The sequence below is a fragment of the Lycium ferocissimum genome, chromosome 7 (genome assembly GCF_029784015.1).
Source record: "Lycium ferocissimum isolate CSIRO_LF1 chromosome 7, AGI_CSIRO_Lferr_CH_V1, whole genome shotgun sequence".
In the NCBI taxonomy this organism is placed as follows: domain Eukaryota; kingdom Viridiplantae; phylum Streptophyta; class Magnoliopsida; order Solanales; family Solanaceae; genus Lycium; species Lycium ferocissimum.
Window position 1 is genome coordinate 33,792,656 of NC_081348.1, and position 16,312 is coordinate 33,808,967.

At 34.5% G+C, this 16,312-nt stretch overlaps 1 protein-coding gene across 1 annotated transcript; it reads right to left on the reverse strand.

Annotated features, from left to right (window-relative positions):
- Positions 1-668: 668 nt before the first annotated feature.
- Positions 669-8,613, reverse strand: LOC132064536 (coatomer subunit delta). The gene is made up of 12 exons (XM_059457541.1): positions 8,518-8,613; positions 7,836-7,894; positions 7,649-7,688; positions 5,670-5,893; positions 5,190-5,432; positions 4,896-5,076; positions 3,788-4,092; positions 3,073-3,265; positions 2,816-2,969; positions 1,929-1,991; positions 1,744-1,840; positions 669-976 (listed from the first exon to the last, which is right to left on the reverse strand). The coding sequence occupies exons 2-12, from the start codon at positions 7,836-7,838 to the stop codon at positions 887-889; spliced, it is 1,593 nt and encodes a 530-aa protein (XP_059313524.1). The 5' UTR covers positions 7,839-7,894; positions 8,518-8,613; the 3' UTR covers positions 669-886.
- Between the last annotated feature and the right edge of the window lie 7,699 nt (positions 8,614-16,312).

The following is a 16,312-nucleotide window of genomic DNA, read 5'->3' on the forward strand; positions in this document are numbered from 1 at the left end:
TTTCTTGTTTGGTTTGAATAATCCGTAGCATTCTGCAAATTTAACAGCTCTAACGAAAAGCGTAGGAACAAATTTAACTATCCTGAAAGATTATCTGTTATTAGGAATAATCTCTTGTTGAAATATAAGTACAAATAAAAATAAAACACTACTCTGGCATTACTATAAGTTCAACTTAAGGTTAGAGAATTATAAATAAGAAACATTTTCAATGACCAAAGAGAGATCTCACGTGAATAGCGTCATAAGAAAAACAAATATGAAAATAACACAATTCAAAATAATTAGGAAGAAAGTTTAGAGAAGGCTCAAATTTGAGTTTTTGAAAAGAAAATAATGATAGAAAAAGAGAAAGAGAGTACATAAGGAACTGTATGTCAAACTGGTAAGTACTCTTAGTAGGCGTTTGGCCATAGAAACCAAAAACTTTTTCACTTTTTTTGGAATTTTGGAGTTGGAGTTGGGAGTTGTGTTTTATCATAATTTTTGAAATTGTATTTTTTTTGTTGAAATGTAGTTTTGGTTGTGAAAAACTTGAAAAACAAGTTTTTCTTGTTTTTCAAATTCCGGAATACAATGGAATTTTCATGGCCAAACGCTGATTCCAGAAAAAAGTGGAAAAAAAAATCGGGAAAAAAGTGAATAATTCTTATGGCTAAACGGGCCCCTACAATTCAATTGCCGTAAAGTTGATCCCTTACGCTATAAATGCACAAGACTTCCAAAATTCAACCTAACAAAGTCATTCCATCTCCGTACATGATCATGTTGCAAAAAAAGTTGGAAGGGAGAACAAGGAAAAGGCAAACAAGTCTGAACAAAAATCAACTAAAATATGAATCCTATAATGTTGCTATAGGGGCACAATCTGGTGCTGGCCTTATAGTCACACAACTTGGTAAGTCTCCGTGGCCAACGTTGTTCTTTGAGAATGCTTGGGAGTAGCCCCGCCTCTTAGAGGCAAAATGTTGACAACCTGAAAATTTTATACCAAATCAAAGTTATCAGATAAACAACCAATTCCAGGCTCATGGGTTAATACAAGCTATTGCAGATAACCGAGTATTAGTGAAAAAACTAAACACACCAGTTTTCAAGTACAAAAGGTATCAGCTGACTACCATACTGTGAAGCGACTCTAGGAGAAAAGAGAGGAGTCTTTTGACTCTCGGAGCTTTATCAATATTCGGTAATATCTTTTCCTTACAGCAATAGTACTTCTTTCATAGTAATCCGGGGGAAAATTAGGGGGCTATATTTAGAGTTGATGTTACTTGTATCACCGTCCAGCAAAACAATTGTTGTCTAAATTTCCTATATGCAAGTTCCGTCACACAACTGGAAATTCATACATGATAAACCAGTAAAGACCAACTGCATAGCATCACAACACAGCAAATTCAATCAACACTGCTTTAACAGTTGCTAGGATTGCACCAGTAAAGATCAACAGTTAAGTTACTTGATCAAAAAAAAAAAAAAAAAAAAAAAAAAACAAACAGTTTACTAGGATTGCAACCACAAGAAGAAGACTCTTTCACAGAAATGAACAAGCATAATAGCAGATCAGATATAAGGATTGCATGCAAATAAATCAAAATTAGCAACAAACATGTAGCAAGAGTATCGATAATCGCCAGACACTAGCTCCCGAATGGTCAGCATAAACTGGGAAAAATTAGAGCCACGCCACCTAAAGGCCAAAATAACTGAGCAATATCACATGGAAGATTAGGAGCAAACCTTGACGTCACTGAAGGTTCTCGAGGCAGTAAAACGTGCAGAAATTGGGAAGAAAGCCGACGGATCGGCTGCTGGAACAACAAATTCTAGTGCTCCACTGCAAAGTTTCCAACTTCCACGTTAGAAAGACAAACAAGCCTTAATGGCTGTGTGCTTCAAAAGGACAAACTTTAACATAAGCTAACCTGCGGTTTGAATTGTCAATGAGAACTACAGACCACTCCAAAACAGAATTTCTGGAATCATACCTGCAATTGGATGGTGAAAAATATTAAATTATATAGACTATTCAACAATAGGTACAGCACAATCCAGCAGTTCCATACAACTTCCCAGTCAAAAAGGTCAGTCAATCATCTATGCCTCAAAAAAGTAATTAGATTATATCTTTGGTCAATTCGTATCAGGTCCTTGTCCAACTATCGACTAGGTCTATGAATAAAGGGATGAAATTACACATTCTGCACTGCATTTTCACTGACTTAACATTTTCCTCGATACTATCATACCAAACAAGTACAACAATATAACTTTAGCTGCAACCAGTGGCCCCACTACCAGTTAATTTTTCATTTTAGTTTTTACTCAAATTCGCTTAAGCAACTATATGCATGCTAGCAAACAATCTTATTTGATAGTTCTTACATGGTGCAACCAAAATGAAGATAGTTCATATTTCTTCTTCAAGGAAAGCAAACGGAATTGAAAGCTAGCATCGGAAGGAATAACTAAGTGACATCCATCCCTCCTTTGAAGAGCTACACGATGTGTGAACTTTCCAAACCAATGATTCTACAAAAATTCTATCTATAACATGCAACCAAATGAATTAATAAACATGAAATAACTGCTTTGCTCTGACTGCAGTGATCCAACTGGGCATTTTTAAAAGCAATAAACAAATTAGCATCTTAGAAGTAGCATGGTCTCTGTGCAAAGGCCATTTCAGCTTTGAAAGCCTCTATCATAAGAAGATCTATGTAAGATTAAGTTTTATAATCCCATGAGAACTGATAAAAAGGGTGATCATTTGAAACTAGCATAAGTGTAAAAGTTAAGGTTAAAAGATCACCTCCATTCTCCGTCTATCTGTTGTACGTTTGGAGCCTCCCTGAGAGCTGGGAGGGGTACAGAAATTACAACGTTTTGTAGATCAATCTGTGCGGGGGTTTCATACTCAATATTCACATAGGTTTCACTTCCAGAAACTGAAGGCCAGCAGTTAACTGAGACAAAATATTTGAAATCAATGATAAAGGATAATATCAATAAACACAGAAGACAGCACAGAGATTTAGAGAAGGGTCAACTGAAATTCACAAAGCTTACTTGTCAAAGGCAAAATTGACTCATCTGTGCTTTGCATTCTCCACCTCAAAAGACTAACACCATCACCACCTTGACCCGTGGGAAATGGCCTGTTGGGATCTTTAAGGCCTAGAATATTTTCATTTGAAAACAACTCCTTGTTCATGTTTGGGTGTGTTTTGAAGAGGATTGCTGGATTACCACTGGTTTCAATCTGAACATATAGTATGGAATGAACAGTAAACTACACTATCATAAAATTCACAAGCAAAATGCCTTCTGAGGTCAGATAGACCTCCAAATGCACAGCTAGAGAGTTCAGTTTAGACAAGCATTTCAAATGGAGAGGGACCTAGTTGAATCTTCAGCTTTATTATAAAGGGTGCACACTGGAAATGTTTTACAATTTTTCTTAGAGAAGAAGTCATATGTATTGCAAGGAAGTGCGGGAAAAATCATTAGGTCCTTCTTTATCCTCTTTCAAATTTCAATTGCTTGCCAGTCGCATATCAAATGAGTAGAGCTGGAAACAGTGTTTAGCTGCAGAGGACATAAATGATGAACTCCGATTCACCAAGAACATCTACATGCATAGTTCATTATTTATTTATTTTTTTGCATAGAAAGAGAATATAAATAAAATTGTTGACGTTGGACATTGACATAGTCTCGACAGACTTTTCCAAGGAACCTCAGTACATGAGATGCTCAGTATACTTGAAGAGAGAGAGAGGACCTGCACTTGGATAAACGCATCTTCTTGGTTCAGAATTTGGAGAGACAAAGTACCCTGGACGTCAAAGTTGCTGACACCACCATCACGCTTTAGTGTTACATTAATCTTCTCTTCAACAGTCAACGTGACGGGATCAGTTAGTGGAGCAGCAGCTGGTTTGGCCTGACCAACGGTTGGCCTCACATCCTCGACAATTACTTCACCCTCAGCTTTCAGGGATTCCAGAAATTGGTTGGTCTTCTGTGTTTTACCTAGCTGCATACCAAGACCTTTCGGTGGAGCAGTAGCAGATGCAGCTGGACGACCTGATGCACACAAATGCCATAAGCTACATTCTCATTATTTGGTTCCGCACCAATTTTCTCAAGGTTCTCACAGAGCACCAGCAAATTTGATATTTCAAAGGATAAACGGAAATGTGTTTCATAGCCAACAGAGAGTAACTCAATATAGATGCAAAACTTTTCAGACCTACCGACTAATTTCAGGGCATCAAACTACACACACAAAAGAAAAGTTCTAGAAGAATGTATCAAGAAAACATCAACTCAATAAGTTGTCACAAACACAGCAAGTCGGAAATATACAACTCTCACAATTTAAAGGACAAAGGCTGAAACAAAAGGAGGTTTCATTTTCCCTTCTTTCTTAAGGGATATTTAAGGCAAGGGTTTTGTAGGAATTCTTGATAATTTTCCCGAGTCTGTCACATTTATCAACCTCCTACATTCTGCGAGGATAACTTTTGAAGAAAATTTGTGTGTTGTCCTTCTCCTTCATTTTCATTCTTCTTCATCACCTATAAAAGCATTTCTTTTATACTATTTTCTTTTGGGTCATTCCTTATACACTCAGCTCAACATTTATTATAAAGGGTGGCTTTAATTCCTTCCTATCAAAATTGTACTGCTTCCCCACACAGTATATGCACCTAAAATATCAAAAGGGTGTGTCTAAAGAATAATGACATATGTAACCTAAGAAAAAAGAAGTTGCACGAGCAAAACATGCAAAACCGGCTAATGCACCCTCCCCCCCTTTCCCCCCAACAGATGTCTAGCAACGAACTAAAGACACAAAACATTGACAGGGTGAAACAAATACAAACCCTTGGATTTGGTAGAAAACGTGTCCACATCAGGGGTTAGACCAAATCCAGAACCACTACCAAAACCACTGCCTCCGGTGCTAGATATGCCTGAGTCGCTGCCAAAGCCAGTATCGATTCTTCCAGAACCCATGGATTGCAGTGACATGAAACCTCCTTTTTCACCTCTATTCTTCTCAATCTGCAAAGTAAATGTGTAGGAAATTATGTTTACAGTACAATCAAATAGACACAAGACATGAAAAGGGAAGAAATTAAGCATTTAGCACAGGTGACGTGTGCCTTTTGAACTACCTTGCTTTTGTCAATCTCACTGGCTTTACGCTTCATGACATCCTTAGTTTCATTTATCTTGCTCTGTAAGACTAACTTGTGCAATCTTTCCTCGTGGCTCTCCATTTCACAGTACTGCTTCACTTGTGTAACCGTAACACTTTCCTTGTGTCCAAGAGAGATCACTTCATCAAATGCAAAAATAAGCTCAAAAGCTGTCCTGCCAATTCCTTCCTCATCTAGTGAATAACAATATTCAGGCACCTAATAACCGTCAAGGAAATGGCCCAAAAATTTAGAAAAAATTCTGCGCGCACATGAAAGCTTGTTTAGTTGTATTTATTTAGATTGAATTTTGGAGTTACATTTTGCAGGTTGGAGAAATTAAAAACTATTCTTTTTAAAAGCAGCAATATTCTATGACCAGACACGGATAAAGACAATCTAGAGCTGAGAAGAAAGGATAATCTAACTTCAGTATCAGAAAAACAGAAAGGATACTAGTTTAGACAGCAGCCTCAGTGTCTCCAAATCTTCAAGAATGTTGCTCTGTTTGTTCGTCACAAGGACCAAGTACAGAGATTCTATCGGCTGATAAACATATCGCACATTTTCAGTCTCAACATATGTATGCTGCTTTCCTGTACCAACCAATTTGGGGAAAGCTGCAAGATATCCTTCAATTCTTATACGAGACATATCAACAAATTGCCTCGAGACAAGAGCTGCAGAAGATGATGAGACGATACAGTCAATAGTGGTCAGTGGCAAATCCATTCTATTACATAAATAGAAGAATGTTGGACATCAAGATGCAAAAGATGGTTGAATGACATATCCTAAGTCCTAACACAAACAAACAAAAGAAGTTGCTTCTGTAAAAGCAGAAAATCAATGAACTATTAAACGGAAAGCATCATGGGACTACTGATTCCCTACAAGAGGGATATCATAGTGGACAGAAGCTCTTACCTTTCAAATGAAAATATAAATAAAGAATCTATTATACAACAAAACTCTGACCTAGACCTATGATATTAGAAGATGGAAACATCACAGTTAAGCGAAAAGTCAAACAGAGGAAATAGAACCCCTCGTGGTTCCAACAATTTGTCCCTCCCAGCTTTTTCGTTATTGTACCACTACGCTCGAACACAGCAGCCACAAAAGACAAACAATTACAACTATGTTCTCATTTTTTAGAGGGTTAACATTTATCTCTTCCCTGCCCATTTCTTTCTAATTTAAGTTTGCATTCCATGATTTTTTGCTTTCTTCTGCATAACTTTCATTTCCTTTTCCTCCCCTTCTAGGAAAACGTTATTTTATATTTATTAGTCACATCTATACTACTACTAAAGAAGAATATAGCAATTTCGGCACAAATACTTGTCTCTTCTCTTCCCTTCTCTTTCTTCTTCTCTCAAAAAGAAGAATAATGCAGGAAACCTGTCACATTTCTTTTAAAGTGCTGTACTATCCAAACTAATTAAGTAGGAGAAAACATTACTACTTTCTAATAGCAGTCCCCTACGCGTTAGAATTTTTTTTTCTTTCTTAAAATAAATTTCTTTAATAGGTAAACACCAAATATTACGACATCCCATACACTAGCAACACACCAAAAGGCATCATAAAAAATATTTACAAAAAATAACACCACAACCATGTTTTCCATGAAATAACTGCTGTTTATAAAGATAAATATATTCTTTTGAGGACAAGATGGCAAGTGTCAACCATTAAAAATAATCAAATGATACCAATGTGAACACCTCCGGCATTTTTGCAACTAAGACTGGTTAAACAAGAGTGAAATGGTGCAAACTCTTTTCAATCAAAGGATGATTAACTTGAAACATTCCAACTCCTCTACAGAGTACTTCACTGCACACTAGTCAGCCTAGTCTCCGTTGCAAGTGGACATTTTACATGTCCAAAATCACGTGTCTTAGAGGTTATTTACACCTTGTGCCTCTAGCTGTAACTAAATGGAACTTCTTCCCCTAAATTCACTGCATTTTTCACAGTTATCTCAAGAAAGAAATTTGACATATTAAATTGACTGAAACGGCAACTTCTTTTATAACACCAAATTGTTATTTCGAGCTTTAGACTCCAACAGCATTCTTTCACAATAAAAAATTACACTTTTTTATATCTAGAAACAGTTTACTCTTAACATTCCCATTTTGCCATTGAAAATTTGCTATTCTTAAACTCCATGTCCAATCAAACACAAACACATAAAATGTAAATGAGGGTGTGGTAATTTGTGTACATGTACCAACTTTAGTAGAATTAACCAACAACAACAACATACCCAATGTAATCCCACAAGTGGGGTGTGGGGAGGGTAGAGTGTACGCAGACCTACACCTACCTTGGCAGGTAGAGAGGCTGTAGAATTACATCAACTAACATCACACTAGTCTCTACAATCCAGATAATTTCAAAATCATAGGTAGAATGCGACATACCTTTGCCAGATTTAGAAATTATGGAAGCCGCTAGAACAACCTGCAGCACATAATACAACAACGGTGTATAGTTATCATCGCAGTGCTCTTCTAAGCTAATAATCTCTTCTTCTTTTTTCAGGAAAAATGATAAATCATTCCAATCTACACAACTATGTTGCTACAAATTTATGAACCGAAGTATTACCATCTTTGCTGCTTAGTAGATTTGTTGTATCAGATCCTAGGCAATAGATCGTATACCACCTGGATTTTGAACGCAAATTCAAAGCTGTAAGGAACATCGAAAAAAATTCAAACAAACGACAGACAAGTATACATGAGATTAAAACATCATTCACTTCACAGGCATCGACAATGCGATAATATTTATAAACAATAAAATACAACATACACTGTACAAATTCACTAAAATTACAACATGAAATGGTGAAATCCACGCAAATTGCTCGGATCTTCGCACAGATTAAAACATCATTCACTTCACAGGCATCAACAACGCGATACCATTTATAAACAATAAAATACAACATACACTGTACAAATTCACTAGAATTACAACATAAAAACGGTGAAATCCACGCAAATTGCTCAGATCTTCGCACAGATTAAAATCATTCATTTCACAGGCATCAACATTGCGATAAAATTTAGAAACAATAAAATACAACATACACTGTACAAATTCACTAAAACTACAACATAAAACGGTGAAATCAACGCAAACAGATCAGATCTTCGCAAAGTAATTGAAAAATCAGATCGGACAGTAAATAAATCCCTAGATCTAACGATCAGAATAGAAAGTAGAACATTGGAGAAACATCAAATAGTGAGAAGAAGTATTATTGAGAGAAATGGGCAGTTACCTTAGTGAAGAATGCTTGCTAACGAAGAGTAATAATAATCAGATGATAATAAAAGAGAAAACAAGCGTTTTCGGAGCTTATATATGAAAGGACCCGGGAGTTCAAGATCTTACAGTGCGACACTACTTTTCAATTAATTTTGAAGCAAGCTCGAATTTTATTTTATTTTGCAAAAAATGCAATTTAAATTTTTTATATAGAATTAATTTTTTGGTACATGTATTAATGTGTGATGTCTATTGTAAAAGATTACATGAATACTTTTATAACAAAAGGTGGGTAGATATCCTTATTATTAATTTAGTATTTTAGTTAATTATACTACACATAAATTTTTGCCAAATAATTTAATTCATAGTTAAATCTAAGAAATAATCATTTAATCAATTTAATGGTAATATTGGTAATTCAATTATTAGAATATTAGCATTTACTTTGTTGGAGGTCCTGATTCCCTGAGTCATATGAAATTGAAAATATTAGTTCGGGGGTGGGGGGTAGGGGATTGATTGCTAATCTATACTAACAATGTCTGCTCAAGCCGAATACAAAAAATTGCTATCTAATTTAGTATGTTTTTGTGTTAAATTTGGAAAGTGGTGAACATTCATCCGAGTGGATCTGATTTGGAGCCCGTTTGGCTTAATTTTATAAAAAATTTTTTTGATTTTTTTTTAGTGTTTAATGGCTGAAATTATAAGTCATTTTTGTCTTTAAAATAAACACAAAAAAATAAGTTGGTCCGTTGACTTAAACTTAAAAAAGCGAGCATTATAAGTTTAAAACGAAATTTTTATAATTTTTTTTTAAGCCCATCCAAACAGGCTCTTGGTCTAGACTCGTTATCTTTTAAAAAAAAAAAATATATATCTTAATTAAACCATGTTCATCCGAGTTGATCTGATTTGGTCTAGCTTGGTTATCTTTTTTGAAAAAAAATATCTTAACTAAACCAACAATATGCAAATAAATACATCTAGTTTTATAAAATAAAAAAGTTAAGAGACTATACTATTTTGTCAATTTGCACGATTGTCCCTCATACGGGCTGGTCTTTAATTTTTGTCCCTCAATTCGCTGGTCTTTAATTTTTGTTCTTAGCTTAATTAACCTATGAATCTATGTATATTCGGGCGAAGTTACATAAAACCTATGCCGGAGACGACAGACTTTGTTTTGTAAGGCAAACGTTTAGTTATGCCTTAAAGCAAGTCTGCCGCATAAGGCAGGCTTTTTGCAAAAATCTTGTCTTGTGAAATTATTTTTTTTGACTGGTTGGGAGTTCGAACACAGAATCTTAAGATATTTTCAGCCACCTTTTTAAGCGAAGGACACGACTTAAAGACCAACAATTTGAGGACCAAAAATTAAAGACCATCCCAAAAGAAGGCCAATCCGCACAAAAAAGTGTTAAAGTCTTTTTCAGTCTTCGCTCTTCGGTGAGCTTGCACTTTTGATTTTAACAGCATAATCCAAGTGTTATTTACAGCATGTGGCCATTTTAATAGCCTTGTGTTTAAAGTTGGTTACTTTTTAAATATTAGACCGCCTGAATATTCGTTTTGGATTGCAAGTGGACACTTTTGAATTGCACACCACTGACCACATATTTAATTTTGAAAAGCATCCAACTTTTAAATACAAACCAGGGAATGTGGCTATTTGTATAAATCTATCGTAATCCAGTAAACTCGTGAACTCATTATGACGCTTTCTTTAATTTTCTTTTTCTCACTTCTTTCTTTTACTTCCATTGTTCTTATTAATTGGATGATATTTAAAGTTAAGTTGATTGAAGAAAATATTAATTGAAGAAGTTAAAAAAAATAGTTACTTAGAATTGAAAGAGTTTTGTATTTGAAAATTTGTCGTTTTCGTAGAAGATGTAGTTTGTAAGAATTGAAGAGTTTCGAGAAAAAGTTTAACAAACCTTCGTAATAATTAATATTTTAGATATGGGAAAATCAAAAGTTTTGCTTGAAAAAAGAAGATCAAACAAACACCAGTATTAAAAAATTATTTAAGCGAAATTCTAAATATTTCATAAACGATAGGTCCATGAAGAGTCGGAATATTAATTACCAATTAGATATTCTCTTAAAGGGCCATGTAATTGAAGGCCAAATTACAAGTAGCGTTGAAAATATCATTATAATGACGTTTATTTAGAGTTTTCAAAAATTGAGTGTGCAAATTAAGTTTCTGTTTTTTTTAAGTGTTTGTTTGAGTTGCTTTCTTCAAAAAAAAAAAAAAATTAAAAAAAAATTACTATATTATAGATTGTTGATGGCCTAAAAACTATTTTGAGGAGAAAGCTCAAAGTCGGATCCTTAGTCGCTTTAGTTATTTGCATTTCCATATCGCTTTGAATCTCTTGGCCTTATCTGACCTCGTGTTATGCTTTTATGCTTTCTATTAGTAGGGTCTTTCGGAAATGTAGTCCTACCTTGGTAGGAGTCGAAGTCTGCGACACTCTACTCCTCCCAGGGCCTCACGTTGTGGGATTTCACTGGGTGGTTGTTGTTGTTGTTGTTGTAAAGCTCAAAGTCGGAGTTGAAAATACAGTGCGATATTGTAATTTCAAGTACTTGGGCATCCCTTTGACCACCAAGAAACTCGCTATATTGCAATGGCAACCTTTAATTGAGAAGATAGTAGCAAAGATCTCATCTTGGACAGCAAAATTGTCTATGCAGGAAGGATCCAACTTGTCAAAACTGTTATTTTTGGGGTGCAAGCTTACTGGTCTCAGTTATTCATTATTCCTGTTAAGGTAATGAAGGCTATTGAGGCACATTGTAGAAGCTATGTTTGGTGTGGGGCTAACATCATTAGTAAAAGAGCATTAGTGGGATGGGACACAATTTATACTCCAAAAGCAGCTAGTGGTTTGAATCTCACAAATCTCAAGATATGGAACAAAGCAGCTATAACTAAGACTTTGTTGGAATATAGCCAGGAAGCAAGATATGCATCCATAGTTACTACATCAAAGGACAAATGCCGGAAACAATGAGCATACCAAAACAAGCAAGCTGATGATTCGGAAGATTATTGAAGCAAGGGACAGACTAGGATACATCCAACTTTAACTGTTGTGTACACAGTGTGTTATCGGGCAATGTTATTTACAAATGGTGCCAAATCTCCCAAAGGTTAGCTAGAAAGGATTGATCTGTATCCTAAGGCCATCTTCACTCTATGGTTACAACTTCATGGCAGAATGCTTACTGCTGACAGGTTATTAAGCCGAAAGATACAAGTAGATAAGAAGTGTGTGATGTGCAAGACTGAGGAGGAATCTAGAGATCATCTATTTGTTACGTGTCCCTGTGCGTACAAGGTATGGAGTCGACTAATGCAATGGCTTCAAGTGCACCAACCAACTGGACATACATAGGCATGACACCAGCAGTGGTTGCTTGTCAAAACTAAGGGCAAAGTTCTGAACCTAGTTCACGCTGAGTTCATACATGCCATGTGGATTGAACGAAACTTGAGAGTGTTTGAGCACAAGGGAAATGCTGAGGAAACAGTAGCTAGAAGAGTTGCCTGCCTTTGTAATGTTAGAGCACCCCCTGCTACCAGGGTTTATTTAGATCAGTACTTCTTTTAATTGTAGGTAGGTCAGAAGGCTCTGCCTTTAACAATTTGAAAGAGTCAGATGTGATATTTGACTCAGTTTGGTAATTCATACTTTGGTGATTAATGAAAGTCTAATTACCCAAAAAAAAAATGTCCATAATATATTGAGGATGACTAAAATTTGCGCTTTTCCATCTATTTGACCATATTAGCCCTTAATATTCCTTAACATGAGAGTAAGAAATGATTAAATATATATAATAGATACTTTGTAGCTAGGAGGATATTGAGATTCAAACTTGTAGTGATATTAGTCTCTTTCATGCAAATGTGCACTTCACTTTGGCAAAATGCATGAATAGACACTAATGAAGGGTAAATAGATATCTTAACTTTGTAGTAATCATATAGATTCCTCTTATCTATCTATACTATATTAAAAGCACGAAGAGCCTTAAAAATGTTGATTGAACTTTTTACCCTTCATTAAAAGACCCCACAATAGACAAAATTGTCATTTACTATTTTTCTCAAATTATTATTTAATTGTCTTTGTAATATTTAGGAGTCCTTTCAAAATAAAAATTACAATAAACTAGGTTAAGGAAATTAGGTTTAGGACTTTACACTTTCAAATCAAAGTACTATAGTTTTCCCTCGATGGTAAAAATTTATGATCTCTTTTTATTTATCTTTATCTTATGTAATTTATCATATAATGAATGCATACACCAAAAGGAATGTGCTTCTTCTTCTATTCTTCATCTCTCCTTGGTGTGAAGTTTAATGTTGGAGCTGTTAAATCAAATTGACTCTATATTAATCTTTTGCTGTAATTATTTTTATCCAATTGATTCAAATTGATTTAACAACTTCAGTATTAATTATTTATTAACTTAACTATCAATTAATTTAATTAAGACTTAACATGAACATGCTTGGATTGCCGTGAACATTCTATGAAGTTAGATCTCAGCTCACAACCCACACAAATTGTTGAGATTATTAAGTGTGTTACCAATAATAAAAAAAATTACTACCAATTATGTTTATATCCTAAATTGAATGTATTACCCCTAATTTAAGAGCCGAAACTTTTTGGTAAAAAAAAAAAAAAAAAACTTGTGGTCAGAAGTTTCATGACGTGTGTTTATCCCTGAAAAGGGTACAATTGAATTTGTACGCGATTTAAATGATATGTGATTTGGTTTGCCGAAGTTAGTATTTAAATATGTGATAATTTGTATGAAATACATAAAAGGTAGAGTTAAAACTAAAGAACAGGTTTGGGCCTCTGTGAGCTTTCGGACTGAATTCTGTGAAAAAGAATGCCTCCGAATAATATTTAGGCTTTAAATATTCAGGGAAACGAAGGGAATTGAATTGCTAAAAGATAAAAAGAGCTCTTTCAGTAGTGTGATTTGAAGTTTAAGTAAAATATTATAATGTTGTCTTGTATCTCCTGATGATCGATTACAAATAACTTGTCCCAATTTGTAGTACATGAATCAGCAATTAGCCCATAACCATTCTCAATAATGACTAATAAAGGATCTTAAATGCCGTCTTGAATACCAATTGTAACGTCTGCACCGAATCTGGTCTGGTTGAATAACGGTACGCAAGACATAATATCCTCATTTAATGAGCTTGTCGGGCTGTACTTCAGAGTGGATCTGCTACGGTGGATTTGCCTCGGGTAAAACCGTAGTCTTCTTCTTTGGTCTGCTGAAACGACCCGACGCTTCCTACTCTAACCGCCACGTGTTTTGCTAGCTGGTCGCCACGTGTAAAGCTGCGCTTTACCATGTATACAATGTGGCAATAACTTAATCAAGTAATTGTCATTTATTAAAATAACCAATAACACTATGGTTGTTAATAAAAAAGTTATTTTCAATTAATTTATTCAAAATATATTATATTAATCGTAGAATAAGAAATCAAATTACACTATTTACTAAAAAGAAAAAACATTGTAGTTAAAAGTTATATAATATCACAATAATAAAATTAAATTGTTGCCATTTATTGAAATCAACCAACAAGATATACTATTGGTTGTTGGTAAAAATATGCTGCAAAATTTCATATTTTGTCGTAGTGTTTATAAATTTTTAGTTATTTACATATATTCTTCTTTTTGTTTTCCGGGATTTTAGGTTCTATATATGGAAGTTCCAGATAGTTAAAAGTGGTGGCTACTCCAATTATCTTTTTTTATTGGGGATTTCTTAAATAATTAATTATTATTTTTCAAATGTTAACTTAACAAGAAGTCAATTAATGCAATTGGTCTTATTACATAATGAAATGATTTCTCCGTTTTAGACCAAAGCACATGAACTTTTCTCATAAGGTCGTATTTATTTGTTAGTACCATTTATTTGAATATTTCCATTTGTAATCCAATAGTCTTGTTTATATTATTTAAGGTGGGGGATAAGTATGGAAAAAAATACTATTTTTCTTTATGGATGATATTCTTGTTGTATGACGCATTTTGTCGATTTGTCTACTCTATCATGACCAAACTCTTGTAATTGATATTGATATTCCCCTTAATAGTGCAACTTAGTTGTCCATGCGAAAAAATATACTGCGACAAATACAATTCACATTAGCTATTGTTTAACAGTGTGCTTTATTTAATGTCATTGAAAAACATAATTCCACTAAAGATTATCATTTGATAAGGGAACATAATATACGCTAAGAACATCTATAAAAAAATATTACGTGGGGTACAATAACATATAATGTCTCTCATTTACTAAAATATCTATAGTTACAAATAATATATATTTAATTTAACTAAATTCCATTGTTTGCACGTTCAGTAAATATTGATTTCAACTATTATGTCCGCATAATAATATCCATTTTCATCTCCTAGACAATTGGCATTTATTTTAATGAGAAATGTATTCTTCTTATATAAATTATTTATTGATTTACAAACGTGCGACGCACGTGCACTTAAGACTAGTCGGTAAAAATGTGTCATTACCTATTACGCGGACATGACAAAATGTGTGTGTTCCACTAACTTTAGGGGTGAAGACCCTTAAAATTATGTTTTTTTTTTTGTTTTTTCCACATGGACCACACGTTTTCACCCAACCAGTCTCCAAGTCACAACATCGCCATCAACCCTCAAGTCGTCCCAACCAAGCACAGCTACACTACGACCCTCTCACAATCACATCACTCCAACAAAGAATAATACTACTAAATACACGCTTCAATAACTAACAATTCAACATCATATTAAAACTTTATCACATAATTACCAAAATAAACGTAGCTATGATAGGGGTGGATGGGGTTGAGAAAAGATGAAATTGAGGATTATTTTGGAAGAAGAAGAGCAGGGACAGAAAGAAAAGATGAGAGAAACAAGGGGGTCCGTGATTAATTCTGGAAGGAGTATAATAGGGGAAGGGAGAGAAGGGATTGTGCTAACTTGGAAGAAGAATAGAGACATTTTGTTTGAAGTCGCATCCATCATTCACTGGTTTATCCATTTGACACATCAATGGCGCGGCCAGTTTTGAATGTTCATGAGACACTTTTTTAACTAAAAGAAAATATCCATATGGTCTATTTATCATTACCATTTGCAATAATTGTAAGTGTTTATGTACATTTAGTTCGTCTTTCTTAGAGGTTTCCTCTTTTGTTGGGGGCGTTAGAGATCATTATCATATGCAATAACTTTTAAGTATATACGTACATATTTTCAGCGGCGGAGTCATGATCTCCACTAAAGGGGTTCAAAATATGAAAAAGTAAACACACGAAGAAGCCAAAAGGATTTAACATTTACTATACAACGTATCCAGTGAAATCCCACAATGTGGGGTCTGGGAGGGTAAAGTGTACGCAGACCTTACTTCTACAATGAAGGGAAGCTATTTCGAAAATACCTTCGGCTCAAGAGGGATTTAACATTTACTATATATACAGAAAAAATAGTTTTAACCATATATAAACAGTGTAATTTTTCACCGAAGGGGCCCCTCAACCCTTCTTGGCTCGGCCTTGCATATTCCGCCCGTCTTTCTTATACGATAGTTTCCCTCTTTTATTGGAAATACTATGGAGTCGTTTGGTAGCTAGTTAGGATTATGCAGGTATTAGTAATGCTGATACTAGTTATGCAAGGTTTAGTTATGCATAAATTATTTCTTTGGATTGGTTTGTTATA